At 37.2% G+C, this 16,752-nt stretch overlaps 1 protein-coding gene across 1 annotated transcript in view; it reads right to left on the bottom strand.

Moving 5' to 3' along the window:
* Positions 1 to 559: 559 nt before the first annotated feature.
* Positions 560 to 16,752, bottom strand: part of LOC129260835 (uncharacterized) — a 30,503-nt gene continuing 14,310 nt past the window's right edge. The window contains exons 13-27 of the mRNA XM_054898825.2: positions 13,076 to 13,273; positions 12,294 to 12,397; positions 11,360 to 11,519; positions 10,903 to 11,060; positions 10,209 to 10,488; positions 9,362 to 9,626; positions 7,284 to 7,458; positions 6,710 to 6,920; positions 6,118 to 6,317; positions 5,230 to 5,389; positions 4,452 to 4,741; positions 3,861 to 4,108; positions 1,910 to 2,106; positions 1,320 to 1,472; positions 560 to 972 (exon numbers count right to left, since the gene is read on the bottom strand). Coding sequence (XP_054754800.2) covers positions 935 to 972; positions 1,320 to 1,472; positions 1,910 to 2,106; positions 3,861 to 4,108; positions 4,452 to 4,741; positions 5,230 to 5,389; positions 6,118 to 6,317; positions 6,710 to 6,920; positions 7,284 to 7,458; positions 9,362 to 9,626; positions 10,209 to 10,488; positions 10,903 to 11,060; positions 11,360 to 11,519; positions 12,294 to 12,397; positions 13,076 to 13,273 — 2,837 coding nt within the window. The 3' untranslated portion in view covers positions 560 to 934. The remainder of the gene's footprint in view (positions 973 to 1,319; positions 1,473 to 1,909; positions 2,107 to 3,860; positions 4,109 to 4,451; positions 4,742 to 5,229; positions 5,390 to 6,117; positions 6,318 to 6,709; positions 6,921 to 7,283; positions 7,459 to 9,361; positions 9,627 to 10,208; positions 10,489 to 10,902; positions 11,061 to 11,359; positions 11,520 to 12,293; positions 12,398 to 13,075; positions 13,274 to 16,752) is intronic.

Here is a 16,752-nt window from a genome sequence, read left to right as displayed (position 1 = left end):
TGCTTCGATGTACATATTAAATTGAATGAAGAAGTTGAAATGTAACATATTACCTACAAATTCAAATTGATTACAGTTCAAATTTGGCACTTTTAAAATGGCATCAATCATGTATCTACCTTCTTCGGCCGTTCTTTAAAATATTTTGGCATTGAAAACAATGTTCTATTTCATATCGGAAAACATTAAGCACACAAAATTCGAATTCACAACATTACATTTTACTCAACTGACAATCAAATTGTCATTAGTCCCTCACATGATATTTATTCATATCAATATCCACTTTGAGTGGAATGATATAAATGAATGTTCATTAAAATATCTTGTTTGCTAGGCACCAAACTTCTCAAGGAAAGATAACATATATCACTAAATTAGTCAATGAGCAATCACTGACATCATCAATTACTCAATCTGATAACACAAGCTTTAAGCTTATTAGATATGACAATTTGATTGCCACATTTTACACTCTACAGTCGCTATGCGAATATCTTGAACTTTTGAGAGAAGAAAGAGTTTGAAAGCATCAAAAATATGGAGACGTTTAAAAAAAACATCCCACATACTAGTACCTTTTGTTCCAAGCCAATTACTTTAAAATAGATTATTGCTATCGTCTCATTATGACATGGCTCCAAATTGAGCATGACCTCAACAAAAATAATCTGTTATGACTTGTACCAAGCCAACATAATTGACAAAAAAAAAAATCAAACGAAAAGAAAAAGGGAAAAGGAAAATAAAGGAAAAGAAAATGAATCACGATTACAATGTCATTAGGACTTTCTTATGCTTTTTTGTGAGTCTGGAATAAGTTAAAACTCAAGGCAGCAAGGCCCTGAAAGATCTTGGTGCGGTAACTGGTATTCATAACCACTTCAGACAACGAGATCTGGAAAGCAGCAATCGAGAGTACGACACACTAACATCAAGGCCAACTGCACCCTGTTGTATCTGTTTTGAAACCTGCATACAAACAAAATAAATTGACAATTAAAATAGTCTTATTGTACACAAAAAATATTACAACAGTCTTTCAATTTCTCAAATCTTAAATAATTCATTATGAAGTTTGTCTTGTACAAAATCCATTCTGTTTCTGTTTATGGTAACTCCCACAGGAACTTGGCAGGACAGCGATTTGCTTATTTTGAGTCAATCTTGATTATTTTCAACAAATACTATTTAGTGCTGTAAAATCAAATAAAATCAAATGAAAAAAAAAATCTATATGAAAGAAATGACAACTGAATTCTAAAATTTTCAAGTTCACACCTTGTTTGGATTCATAGAAAAAATGTCTAAATTCTTACCATCAAAGTATAATTGGAGAATAAATGAATTCATGTTTTTCGTTCTGACTTGAGAATCAGCAAATACTGCTGGTTGTTCTCCATATGCCATGGCAGCTATGTAGATGATCTCTCGGTCATTCTTAAATGGGTAGACAATCACATCAAGTGCTCCTAGAAGAAAGAGAGAAGAAAGAAATTCAATCATGGTTTAGCTCTATAAAAGAGTCACAAGGGCTGTCAATTTGTTAAACTGAAATATTTCTAGGAAACGTAAGGCATTTATAAGATGTTATGATAATCAAATCTAATTTTATACCACAATCTGTACATGAACTACAATCGTTCAAAGTAAATGTCAACTTCTCATTTCAAATAAAGTTCCAACATTTCAGATTCCTTTCTTCTACATATATGTCCTTTCCTCTTTCATCTCATACTTTTACTCGCTATGGTCAACGTTCTTTCACAGTCAGAGCTCCCACCTTTGGAATAATCTTCCCTTACATACTATCCGTCAGTCCAACTCTCTTGAATCCTTCAAATCTCTCCTAACAAGCTCAATATAAATGCAACTTAATAATATTCTTTGCTAGCCTAACATTGTGTACCTTCCAACGGTATTGTGTGGATGACCTGAAACTTCTGCATTCCTTCATAACGGAAGATATTTAATGAGCTGGTTCGGTTAATAACTACTAAGAAGAGCTGGTCATGGATCACGACAAACTCCAAGGACTTGACCCGGAAAGCAGGAATCTCTTGCCAGAGATCTATCTGAGATTCACCGTCAGCATCATAAACATAGCTGCATGTAAAGGAACAATGTAGTAGTAAATGATTTGCAATAGAATATTCACAATTGACAGCTCCATTCACCTTTTAAGGTAATGTCAATTTTATCATAATATTCATAAAAGTGATAATTTTAACTACTAATAAAGCCAGTCATGTATGACTTTTTATCCTTTCTCATTCACAAATTTATGTACTGTAGAATGTTCAATAAAAACAAGTCTCCTGGGGAGCGTTTCATGAAAGGACTTGTCGGACGTTTTATCCGACAAGTACTGTTTTATCCGACAGCTACTATGGTAACGGTGACTCTCAGCCAATCATTATCAAGGAAAGTTGTCAGATCTGACAACTTGTCGGACGAAAATGTTGATGAAACGCTCCCCAGATCTCTGAATGCTTAAAACATTTTGCATGCACACTGCCAGGAACTAGATTCAAGGTTTATTCATACCAACATTTCACATTTTCATACATCGATAACTGAATTTACAAACAACTTCATAAATATAACATTGATTTTCATAGATTCATAATAGAATTAAGAAATTACGACATGTATATAATGTTACTTATATCTTGTAGTTTCTACAGAATAATGACTGAGACAAAAAGAGAGATGTGGATATGAAGGAGCCATAAGCATAAATTGTTGAAGGTGGTATCTTGTTTCTTTGATTGTACAAATAATGAAACCTCGTAATGAAAGCATAGCATGTGCACTTTGACCACCTTTTCCTTCAACACATTCAGCAAATTCTTTGTTACAATAAAATTTAGAATACTGCATGACTCAAAACATACTCACATAGGGCCATTACAAGTACTTTTATAAAAATTCAAAAACATATTAGTGGCATATTGCAAATGAAAATTCTCATAATTTTTGTTAAGATTTTGATTACTTTGCCTTTAGATAATTACTTTTCCACACCAAACTGAGCTTAGATTTTTTCTCTCTCTGTCGTTTAAATCTTTTTCATGTTCAAAACAACTGCATTAACGCACGTTTGCTAATCGTTCTTATATATCAGTTAATGTATGAGTTCTCACAAAGTTGTTTTTAATTGCCAAGCCTTCCAGAATTTAAATACATTTGTTAGCCGTCCTACACAATTATAGCCTTACTTTTCCAGTTACTATGACCTATAAGTACTCACACTGTAACAATATGTAAACCAATGGTAAATTTTGAACGAACATCTCCTTTTATTTTTTGATGAGTGTAATACAAAGCGTCAATGTTTCTCTATGTGCAATACTTGATTTTTTATGATGATAATGTGAATAATAAAAGGATAGTGATATTATATTAATAGTAATGATAAAATAATAAAATCTTAGATTAATTATGACAATGAATCAAATATTTAATGGTTATAGAATGATTGTATTACAATGATGATTGATTTGACAATAATGTATGAATGTATTATTTACCTCAGGCATGTGATCATTTTTTTTCACGTATTTTGAATTGTGTTTCTAATTCCCTTTTTTCATTATGTTGTAATTTTTATGTATATTTGTGTATTTGCTTTTATGTCTGAAAATCTGTAATTCGGCCTTTAGGCCGAGAATGATTTTTTTGTTCAAATAAACCATTTCTATTTTTTTTTTTTTTTTAAAGAACATTCATCTGGAATTTCATGGCATACAGACTGTTCTCCATCCCAGAGAACAGCTCTGTAGAATCTACAAAATAAATTTCCTTTTCCTCACATTCTAATAATCCACAAGGGAAAGACCAGAAAATAAACCACTTACGTGTAAATAGATACAGGCACGTCGTATTCTTCAAACTCTAACTGTCCCTCAAATTCATTAGCAAAGGCCACATAGTAGGTATCACGGAATTCCTTGACAGCCACATCTGCTACAGCGGTTGTGGTGATGACTACTTCCTTGACGAAGTCTCCCCAGATAGCAGACTCAACCATGAAAGTCCTTTCTGCCGTGTCTAGTCGGTTAGCTACGGCCAGATGGAGGATGTCATCATAGACAAATGGATGAATCTGAAAAGGGTGAAGGGGAAATGTAAATGTTAAATTTCTAACGAAACATTTTGAAGTGCATATGTCACATGTAAAATACAACAATTGATCAAAAGATTTTATAAATGAAAAATAGCACTTATTGAATCATTTATTAGAGACTTTGTGCAGCCTTCAAACTTCTCCATCAAAGAAATTCATCTTCATTTTTGTTTGCTGTTTGCTAAAATCATAGAATAGGCCTACAACCTCTAAGAATTGAAACACTGAAAACAAAAATTGTTGTTAGATTTAAAAAAGGAAAGAGCCCACATGAAATGGTAGAAGAAAATTCCAGAAAATCTGTAAAATGACACCTACATACCTTAATAGCACCAAGAGTATCAATTACATGGTTGTGGTTGAAGCCAAATGCTACAAACTCCATACAGTATATTGCCGACTGGACTGCTGATGTCACATTACCGCCTATGATAGCCCGATGGTTAGCTACAGCCAAACAGGGTTGGTTTGAGTTTGGGTCAGTGTAGTGGTCAACAGACACAGAACCAACCCCAGCAAGACGTTGGTAGATGAAGAATTGGTCGACGGTGGGGGACCATACGTAGATCAGGATGAAACGGTTGGTGATTCCTGCAAAAGCTGCTGGGATTACTGCATGAAAACACGACAAAAGGTAATAAAACCAGGACTCAAAATTACAAAATGTTGCAGTTGTAGGATTCAAGTCTCCATTTGAGGGTAGTAGTGTGAAAAAAAAAAAGATTAACTACTACCATTACAGCTAATAAAGCCACCAACAGTACAGCTCATGCTGCTATCATGACATATACTACATACAGTATGATCCTTATGCTTCTGTTTCTGATGATGGTGATCATAATATTAAAATGGTGGTATTTTAGCAGCAAAGGGGGAAAAAGATTACAGATGTGTTTCACTCTATTCCAAAAAAAAAAAAAACATGGAAATTTTGGAGTGAGCAGCCTGTGGACAAATACCTTGTAAAAGGACAACATGCAAATTGACTTCAAACATATGAATACACAGGATACCACTGTACAAACTGATCTATATATCTCTCTTTTTTTTGTTATCTGTAAGAGTTATAGAGCTCAGCTAACAAATCATTTAATACTTACCATCAAGGTTAAAGGATTCATTCTTGGCTGGTTCAAGTTGAGCAGGGAGGAGAAAGCGCTCTTCACAACTTCTTGCAACGTTTGAGGTTATGACAGCCATGAATAGCCAACCCTCATGATCAAAGAATGCAACATCATGGACGTACGCCAGCTTGAGGGTCTGTACAGAAAAAAAAACATTATCAACCTCAGGTTTAATACTGAAATATGAAAACACCAGCATTCTGATGACTAAGGGATTCAGATTCAGAAAGTATGAAAATGATTTGGTTGATTCAATTATAGTTGGGATTCCAACAAAATTAACAACAAAACATACCAGTTGAAATGATCTTGTTAGTTTCATACTTTTGACAGTGTGTGGCACATTTCCGTAGTACCTCCGCTATTCAAACAAATCATTTTTTTATCTGTTCAAGTCCAAGATATTCTATACAAACCAATACTCGACTGGACTCACATACAGCAGACTGCCAAGTTTGACTCAAGTCACATTCTATTCACAATACATACAGAGTGTATTAAGTCTATTGTTCATACACACGTACACAATAGTGATGTGTGCATTGCATTGTACTGTCATGTCAGTGCAGGAACGCCCTTAGCACCACACACAGAAACGCCCTTAGTAGCGCACATAAGGGCATTGCGCAAAGGCGTTTCTGCACCGATGGGGTCACGGAAGTGTGGCGGGAAGGGCATTCCTGCACCGACAAGACGAAATATACTTTCCAATAAACCTAATCAAAAGCTAATGTGAGAAGAGGCATTGTCCATGTAAAACCCCTCTTGCCTCTTGAAATGAATGTGGCACAAGAATGATTCTGTACGTGGCAGGCAAAGAGTTAAAAACGATAGTTGTGAAACTCAAATGCTTCAGGATGTTACCTTAAAGTGGTCATATCTGCTGTTCTCATCATTCCATTGGAAGATGAATGAGTTCTGACATCCTGCAGAGTCCCGGTAGGGATCACCCATCGCCTGTATCAGCCATTGGATACCATCAAAATAATACCCTCTCCATTTACCATACCCATTGGTCTGGAAGGTTTGGACCAGCTCCGGGTACCTCAAGATATAGGCTTGGTCTATAAGGTGAAAGGAAGTCAAATAAGTTTTAGAATATTACTCTCTTGAGTATTTTTAAACTTTGCATTTTTGTGATATCAAGGGAGTCTTTCATGGGTATGAATAATTTGCACATGAGCATGAAAACAACCACAATACACATCACAACTTTATTTTATGGGGTGATACACACATTGTCAGAGTGACTTGTCAAGGAAACATTATTACTTTATTTACTGACATCTTCTAATAGATTTTTAAGAATGTCAAAACTTGTGATACAGATTGTCATTCAACAATACATGTATATATGAAAAAAGAAAAGGGTAATCGGTGCTTGATCTCCTTCTAATTTGAAGTTATCTCTTTCATGCCCTCATAATCAAATCCTTCAAAATGTTAATCATCTTACTTTGGAATGCATCATGCATGTCATCGATGAGATGACACTGATCATCCAGGAACTCTTCAAAATCATCCAGATCTAGTGTTGTATGGGTACGTAGATAGAGCTCCACCACATCCTCTCCATCGATGAGAGCTGATGTAGTGATGTTGGTAAACGTTGGACTGGTCTGAATAGTCATAGAACCTGAGATGGTTTGGTCACCCGATACCAATAACTGGGGAGAAAAAAAAGAGATGTGGAGTCGAGGGACTAATCTGCCCTTCCTGCTCTAATAACAGATTAAAAAAAAAATATTTATCAAATGCCACATTCTTTCCTGTATCAAATATTGAGATTATTTTAATTTCTTAAACTTAAATGGGGTAGCTCATGATTTTACCCCCAAAAAAGTTATTTCTCAGTTGCTTTGTGACTCCTGTATCAAAAGGAATAGCATATCAACTGGCATGGAAAGTGGCTTATTTATTATTATTTTTTTAGATAAGAGATATGGGCTTTGGACAAGATATCACTTGATAAATAATTTTGTAATCAAAGCAAGAACAGTTGTTAAAATTTGCTAGCCAATTGTACTTACTGAAGTAGTTTTAATGACCTCTACATCAGCCCCTTGAACCGTGCCAGTAACATCCATGTTCCCTGAAAACATGACACCATACTGAAAAGTTTTGACGGCAGTGACTGTCTGATCTCTGGATCTGGTCATGAAGTTTGTTGGGGAAAAGTCAAGCCCACTGCATTGCCCATCCACACTGCATGTTTGAAGAGGAAAAAGAGTAAAGGGAAGATAAGGAGAAGGAAGGAAAATTGAGGAATGAAAGGTAGTTAAAAAACATTGATTTTCTTTAGAGCATAAAAGATATATTAGTAATGTCACGAATGATTTTCTTATTTGCTTCATGTCACAAACTATTTTGCAATTCCCTGAACTATGCAACACAAAAATCCTTAACAAAGAAAGCTACAGTGTGCATATTGATCATTTTATTCAAATGCCTTCATTATTTAAATGTTTTAACTCCAACAAGAATGCCTTAATGAAACATGTAAATAATGACTGAACTGAAATCCACGTTCTTGAGTTAACCCAGGCTGAGTGCAGCAAAAAAAAAACTAGCACATCAATGATGTGGAGCTCATCCGGCATCTCGCAACGAAATTTAACACAATTTTAATTTCAGCCCAGTTGACACTGTAGTGAATTATATTGGTGACATAAATTGAGGATATAGAATTGAAATTGATGAAGAAATGACATAGAAGCATTTTTTGTGATCTATGAATAAATTTTTGCATAAATTAGCATAAATAATTTTCTACTGAAAATTTCGAAACAAAATTCTGTGTAGAAGTTAGGTGAACCTCATGAAGTTCTACCATATGTAAGAAAAAAAATCAAAATCGGTCAGATTAAAGAAGAAGCATTTTATGTGAATTTTTAAAATTACGCATAAATCAGCATATTTAATGACTTTCAAAATTCTGTGAAAAAGTTTTGAATCCCCCACCTAATGCTATCATATAAAGCAAACAGAATTGGAATCAGACATGAAATGACGAAGAAGCATTTTGAAATTCAGTCAACAAATAAAGAAGAGGCATTTTCTGTGATTTACGAATTTCGCATAAATTACCATAAATAATTTTCTACTCCAAATTTAAAACTTTTGTGTAGAATTTTGGTGAACCTCATGAAGCTCTACCAAATGGAAAAAAAAAATCAAAATCGGTCAACAAATAAAGAAGAAGCATTTAATGGGAATCTTAAAAAATATGCATAAATTAATTTTGCATAAATTAGCATAAAAATTGTTCTAGTCAAAATTTCAAATTCTGTGTAAAGTTTGGTTAACCTCATGAAGCTCTACCAGATGGAAGCAAAAAAGTCAAAATCGGTCAACAAATGAAGAAGCATTTTTTGTGAATTTTGAAAAATGCGCATAAATTAGCATATTTAATGAGTTTCAAAATTCTGTGAAGAAGTTTTGAATCCCCCACCTAGTGCTATATAAAGCAAACAGAATTGAAATCGGGCTTGTAATGGCGAAGAAGAATTTTGAAATTGTGGATGGACGACCGACGACGGACGCCACGCCATGGCATAAGCTCATCTGGCCCTTTGGGCCGGATGAGCTAAAAACATGTCCTTTTATTATCATTATCAATAAAGTTTTCATTTCAGATCAAAATCCTTCCATGCCATAGCTAAATCTTACCAAAATAAGTTATTCAATTCAATTTCAATTCAATTCATTTATTTCCTCTTTCAATCTTTTTACATTTACAATTATAGTTCAATATACATATTTACAAAATATAACATTTATATCAATTTTCATAATACAATAATACCATGAAATCGAAAGGAAAGGAGACCAACTAAAAAGCAGAGCTTGTAGGGTGAAGGCCCCCTTTTATAAGTACATTTTATGAATCAAAAATAAGAAAAAACAAGTAAATACAAGAATATATATAACGAATAAAAAAAAAATAAAAAATGAAGAAAAAAAATAAATAAATGATTCAGTATACACTGTATACAGAAATCATGAAACGATTAAACATATATACAAAGAGAAATTAATATACACATTTACATATTAAGTTCTGAATTACATTACTTTGGGAAAACTACAAGAATACAAACCAACTTACACAAGATCACCATCAAAGTGGATTGATTCAAATGATAGATCTACAGAGATGGTATAGCCGGAGTCCTTCAAGACTGCATTCGCTCCCCAATCAGAAACGTCCACACCATCAATGGTTATGACATTCTCAAAGTTGAGATTCTGCCCATCGATTTCGACGTCAGAGCTGAATATTTTGAATCCGGTTACGAGCTGGTCTTCATTGGTCACCATGACATTGCCAGATACATCGACGCCATCGATGGCGACATCAACAAGCAGGTCACCTGAGAGCAATATAGGGATTTCTTAATGCCATCCAAGAATATTACTCATATAGTGTTGGCTTTTATCAAGATGGTATCAGAAAATCAATGTGCATGTTAGCTATGAATAAATGGTGACCTGACCAATATGATGTGTTATGAATTGCACACAACTAAGAAGTCATGCATACTTTATGTTCAACTCAGTCATTTGGAAACACCCAGATCCGATGTAAAGACATTTCATCATAAAAAAACTTGTAAAAATGAAGGGAGTTCTCTTACATTGATATGGCCCATGTAAATTTGCTCCATGCAAAGAAATAAAAACTAGTTAAAAATTTGAAATGCCTTTTCACTCCTACTTACACTCAATATGATAACTGTTGATAACACAATTACATTTCTTAGAACATACATGTATAGGCAATGTTCATTATTATGCAAGCAGCATGTATCACTACCTTTTGTACAAGCTTGGGTTTTCTTGTATCTTTGATTTTCTTTATTTTTTGTGTTTTCTGTAGGTTTTCATATATGCTTGATGCATCTTAACAGACCGGAATAAATCAAGAATGAAAATGATGAAACAATTGAACACACCTTTGATAGTAATACACTGCTGAAACGTCTTGACACCGTACACAGTATCAACGCCATCATCCATCCAGACTTCTGTATACAGCTGGTCCATGTCGTGTGTATTCAAAGTCCCGTCAAGGTCAAGGACAGTCACACTTATAGAAGCACCGGTTGCTATGGTAACATCACCTGTGTAGCGTTTGCTACCAGTGATGGTGTGCGAAGAGGCCGAACGGCTGAAGTAGTAAGTGTCCAAGTCCTGGATATCAACTGTTTGGATGGTTCCATCGTAGTTGACATTCTAAAAAGGGAAGAAAATTATATTTTAAATCAGTTGTGCCCTTTATAAGGTTAAAACAACATGATGAAACAAAAGGCTGCAATATTCAATAGTCATAGTAGAGTACACAACTACTATGTGAGATGCTTAAGCAGTTTTGGTATATTACTCCACCCTTCTACCAGGACAAAACAAAAAATTAAAACATGTTACTTAATTACATGCAAAGGCCACATGAAATAAATCATTCCTTTAGATATTGGAAAGACCGTACCTTTCCAAAATTCTTTTGCAAGGCTTTTACTAGCATCTATTTTGCTTTACAGTGTGGCATCGAGTTCATCCATTTGCATGAATTTCTAAACAATCACTTTTAAAATTTTAAGAAATTATAGTTTTATGGCATGTATTGGATGATAAATCACATCAACTAACCATTTCAGCAGTAACATCCGAGAGAGTGACCGCTGCGGTAATGGTCTGAACAGCATTAGCAACGTCTGAAGTCACTACAGCACGAGCTTTGAGGTCAGATACGTCCACACCATCCACTGTACCGGTTACTATGAGGTTCCCATTAATAGTGATTCCATCTACAAACAAAAAAATACAATAAATACACAGTGATTGTTCTCTTGTTTAGATTAACCCTGGTTGAACTTTGGCGCTTCATACACATACACATATGTAGTTCCATAAATATTGCCTAAAAGCACTGATTATACCTAGCTAGAAGGTTTGCATTTATGAAATTTTAATTACACAGATTTACATCAGAGGCGAAGAAAATCCACACTTATCACTGGAGACATTTGTGTTGTGCTTTTAAATACAAATGACAGATGGTATAATTACAATTTCTTGGTCAAGATACAAGCAGGAGGATACTTACTTGTAAATGTTTTCCCCTCTGTGATATCCTGATTGCCAACATTCTTTACAACATTATTCCATAATGACAAGATATTGATGGTATTGACCACTACAACATCAATGTTTGCTCCAAAAGATACATCAGCTTCAAAACCCTTAGAACCTGTAAACACCTGATCCTAAAATACACAAAATTTAAGACAAGAGGCTACTCAATGTGATGCATGATGACATACAGAATGCCATCAGTATTAGGAAATACATGCACATTGCAGAAAGCATTACTCATTTTCACTTCCTTAGATCAAGATAGAACTCTAATAAGAAATCACATGTTTGCCAAATATATTTTCCAGAGCTTACATGGTTTGCTATACAAGCTCGTTTTGTGCTTTGTTTGTTGTCCAGGGCCCTGTTGCATAAAAATTTCTATTATGGTACCTTTGTCATCCAATGGTAACTACCATGGTAACGCTGATCAATAGCCAATCAAAATCAACCATTTAATGAAAGTTCCCATTGCATGGCAAAGTTACCATAATGGTATATTTTATGCAAAAGGGTCCTGGGCCTCGTCTTATAAAGAGTAAGAATTGATCCGATCAACCACAACTACGGAAAGCGAGCAAAGTCAACATCTAAATCTGCATTTCAGCTTTTGAAAAAAAATCTACAAACAGGCACCCAAAGGGTTAAAGATTTTAACTATAAAATGATCCTTGCTCAACCAATAATTTGACAGAAAAAGCTCAGCAGTGACTTCGCAATGAGGATACATGCACGATATTGTTGACATATTTTACTATGTACAATAAAAGTTCAAACTATACACAAAGTATGGATGAATTGGTAATTTTCTTTTCATTCAATAAGTTTACAAAGTTGAATGGATAGTGGTGATTAAAGTCACAGACGGGAGTTAACAAAAGAGGGATATATATGGGCTTTCTTACGGCTACACTTGAAAGAGCCACGTCTCTGCTGATGATAATCCCATCTACTGATCCCGATACAGTCACATCATCCTCAGAATCCACATCAGATAATGTGATAGGCACTGGAAGACAAACAGAGAGAATGCTACTTATGATGACAGTCAATAGCATAATGATGTTTCAAAGCAATTATATATCTATTCTTTATTTTCATTGTCCATTGATATTACTCTCTCTCCCTTTACCCCCCCCCCCTTCTGCTTCTCTCACACCTCAGGTTCCTTTCATCCTCCCACCACACTCTTTAAACATGTTTCATCTACAAATAAAAACACCAAACATCAACCTTGTGTCAAGAAAAAAGTAATGTCTTTCCAGTGTTAGTCCACACAACCAATTTCATTCATTAACATATCAAGAAAACCCTGAAACCAAATATATTTAAGTATAAAGAAGCTGTGAATTCTGACACCTTTGCCAGCATAATCAGTTTCTTTCACAAATTAGCCAATTCACTAATGAAACCATACATTCCCTATACAAAGTCTGAATGACAGAAATCAGTAATCAATAAGTTAACCAAAGCTTTAACCTCCTGACCTGTATCCAAGGAAGCTTTAACCTCATTACCTATATCCAAGGAAGCTGTAAATTCTATCATGTTTGCCTAAAATAAAATCCCATCCCCACTAAAAAAAATGAATCTGTTCCCTACTGAAACCAGGCAGCCCCTATAAAAAGTCTGAATGAATGGTGGAATTCAGTAATCAATGGCTTAACTAAGCCTCTACCCTCCTAACCTGTGTACGAAGAATCTGTAGTCTTTGCTGAGTCTGCCCACATATCCTCAAGGACCAATGTGTTGACTGTACTAGTCACCGAGACATCATCCTCTATCTTAACATCAACAGTTTGAACCTGGCCAATTACTTCCTGGGTCGTGTCTTGGGTCAGGACCGTGTTAAAGAAGCCAGGAACACTGATACCGTCTACCTTATCTGTTTGATTTTTGTTGGGAAGATACATTAGTGATGGTGTTTGTGAGAGTCGTAAGCATTTTTTTTACCAACTCTCATCAAGTAAAAGACAAATAAATGTACTTATCATATTGTCTACAGGGATCGGTGGTCTCATTCACATGAATAAGGATTAATAATAATAAGTACTGTACTTTTCTTATTTACGATATAATCGAATGTATCCATCTACATTTGCTAGTTCATGTTTCATGACTTGCCCTGAAATACTGTACACAGATTCTTGCATGATAGCGCCATCTCCCGGTGAACTAATGACCTCGCACTTTTGTTAGTATCAATCCCAAGCAAGCACGCATGCTAAATGTCCTCTTTTGAGCACTCAGAGCTGTGACATGTTGCCACTCAAGGATAGGGGAAGGAGGGATAGCAGATGGATACATCCGATTATATCGTAAATAAGAAAATCAGGTAAGTATTTTCATGATTTACTTAAATAATTGTAATGTATCCATCTACTTCTGCTAGATTAGCACGGATAACGCAGGAGGCATGTCAACAAGGAAGTAAAAGTTTGAGGGAGATTTTGATGCGGAGGCTGCGGCGTCCAGAGCAGACGAAGCGAAATGCTCCTCGCCTGAAAAATGTCTTTCAAATAGAAAGATGTGAAAGAGTTGGAGGAATACCAAAAAGCTGCCTCCAAAATATTGTCAAGTGGGACACCTTGAAAAGGGGCCCAAGACGTGCCAATACATGTTGTATTATGAGCTTTCAGCCTCGCATCAGAAAGTACCACATCTGTGCCTGCTGCTTGAATCACTTCAACAATCCAGCAAGAAATATTGTCGCGGAAAGCTGCCAAGAAAGGTTCGTGTGAGATAACAAAAAGTTGATCCAAATTACGGACCTCTTTGGTTTTGTCTAAGTACTTAAGTGCCCTGACATGGCACCAAACTTTGTCTTCTGAAACAGAGGAGAAATTACAAATTGGACTTGAGAAAAAATTGACCCTGCCAGATGTCATGGTCTGGTTTTTCGCAATAAAGGACGGAGTCTGTATTAATAATAATAATAATAATAATTGGATTTATATAGCGCTTTTTCCAGAGGATACAAAGCGCTGTTGATTGCATAAGACAAGTTAAAGTTTATGGTTATATAAGTGTGTTTTGAGATGTTTTTTGAAGAGGTCAAGAGAAGAGAGGTTTCGAAGAGATGGAGGGAGTTTGTTCCACAGACGGGGGGCAAGAGACTAAACGTACCCCGCGCTTTTCCCACCTAATAGGGCCAGGGGGATACACAACGCATGTAGCGAGCTCTGCCTTGGCCCAAGGCAATTGCGATTAAGAAAGCTGTCTTGATCGCAATATCATGGAGCAATGAAGTAGCCATAGGTTCAAACAACGGTTTAGATATAGTATAAAGGACCTTATGGAGACTCCAAGCAGGTGCAAGCTTCCTACTAGGAGGACGCTTGAAAAAGAAAGACTTCAAAAGTCTCGTAAGAAGGCTGGAGTTCAAAGCACATGAGCCATAGGAAAACATGGAATGAATCACAGTGATAGCTGAACGATAGCCTCTAATACTCGACAAAGATCTGCCACTGTCAAATAAGAAAATGAGGAAGTCTGCGACTCAGCTTACTGGGGCCTTCACGGTTCGACTGAGAGCTCATGGCATTATTTCTCAAATAGGATAAGACGGGAATTATAAAGTCACTGTGTCGATTCCCTTAGACTTTCGGCAAAAAATTGTGCCACACAAGTTGAGAGGCCTAAGGATCTAGCATCCTAACCGATAGCAGCCATGCAGTTAAGTGAAGACACGCCGGGCTCTGATGAAGAATGCCCGAGAGAGGCTGCGATATGATGTCTAACTTCCGAGCAAGGGGAACAGGTTCCCCGGTATGGAGGGATAGTAGCTTGGGTAGCTTTGTCCTCCTTGATCTTTTGGAGGACTCGTGGCATCAGATCTAGAGGGGAAAAGGCATCGCCACTCATGCTCCTGCGGTGAATTGAGAATGCGTCCAAGGTGAATGTCTCTGGTTCTCTCACCCATGCACAGAATTTCAAAAGCTTGGAAGTCATGAATAGGTCCACTTCTAATGGAGCCCACGCCGACCGGAGGGACCGAAAGACATTGCAATGGAGGGACCATTCGTTGGGCAGGCAACGACCCCAGGACAGAAAATCTGCTATCAGATTTTCTTTGCCCAGGAGGTATGAACAATAGATATGATCGAGTAGGCTCGACACCAAAGCCAGAGCTCCGTAGCCAGCGAGTTCAGAACACTTGAGTGTGTGCCACCCTGCCTATTGATGTAGGCTGCCACAGTTGTGTTATCCGTAAGGATCAACACTTATTGCCCTGTCAGTGTGACGGAGGTAGTTGAAAACCGCTCGCATCTCCAACACATTGAAATGTGGACGGATGGGAAGGTGTGACCAGTCCCCCGCCACCACTTTGCCTGCACAAAGGCCGCCCTAACCCGAGAGGGAAGCATCCGTGTTTACTGATGCGGAAGGGGGCGGTGTGCGCAGAGGCTTGCCTTGCGCCATAAAGGACTCGCGGGTTCACTGGGCTAGATCGGCTTTGATCGCCACTGAAAGCATGATCCAAGTCAGAAGAAAGCTCACTCTCGGCCTGCAGTGGCATAATAGGAGCCGCTGAAAAGGCCTCATGAAAAGGCGGCAGACGGGGAGAATGTCCACTAGACTGGCCGTATAAACGAGCCCTCAATCTCCATGAGGAACGGAGAGAAAGAGCCTAGTGATCTGGGTTGGCAATATCTATAACTGTGCCAAGATATGCGGCTGTGCGGATAGGCGTGAGCTCTGACGTCTCCCAGGTCACTACGAACCCTAACTCCTGTGTTACACAAAGTAGTAGAGAAAGATGGGAGTGAAGAATAGCCTCGGAATGAGCGACTAAAAGCCGCAACTTCGTAAGTGCGCGTCTAGATTGGAGACCACTCAGGTGAATGCCTGGGGTGCGGGCCGTAGCCCGAATGGTTGGGCGCTATAGTGGTATGTTGAGGCGCGAAATCAGAACCCTAAAAGATCGCGAGACCTTGGATGTACTGGTATATGAAAGTATGCATCTTTCAAATCCAAGAAAACCGCCAGATCGGCTGGTTCCAATGACGGTAGGATGGATGCCAACGTCTCCATCCTGAACCGTGCTTGTGAGATAAACGAGTTGATTCTCTTCATGTTGAGAATAACTCTCATCTTGCTCGAACGCTTGGGGATTACGAAGATCTGTGACAAACACAGATGTGCAAGATCCGTCATGATTTCTACCGCCTTTTTTACAACAAAAACGCTACTTCTGTTGCAATGTGTTGCTGGTGGAGGGCGGGGAAGGGGAACGACGGTTCGAATAAAGGCATCGTCCGTCACGGCCTCCCACACGAGGAGGAAGTGACAGAGCGGCCCGCCGACTGGGCCTAGCATTCGGGCAAACCCGTCAAAAGGCACGTTTGGCCTTGGCTGGTGCCT

Source organism: Lytechinus pictus, unplaced genomic scaffold, assembly GCF_037042905.1.
Source record: "Lytechinus pictus isolate F3 Inbred unplaced genomic scaffold, Lp3.0 scaffold_19, whole genome shotgun sequence".
Lineage (NCBI taxonomy): Eukaryota > Metazoa > Echinodermata > Echinoidea > Temnopleuroida > Toxopneustidae > Lytechinus > Lytechinus pictus.
Note: the sequence above shows the minus strand (reverse complement) of the source record. Positions and strands in the feature narration are given on the sequence as shown.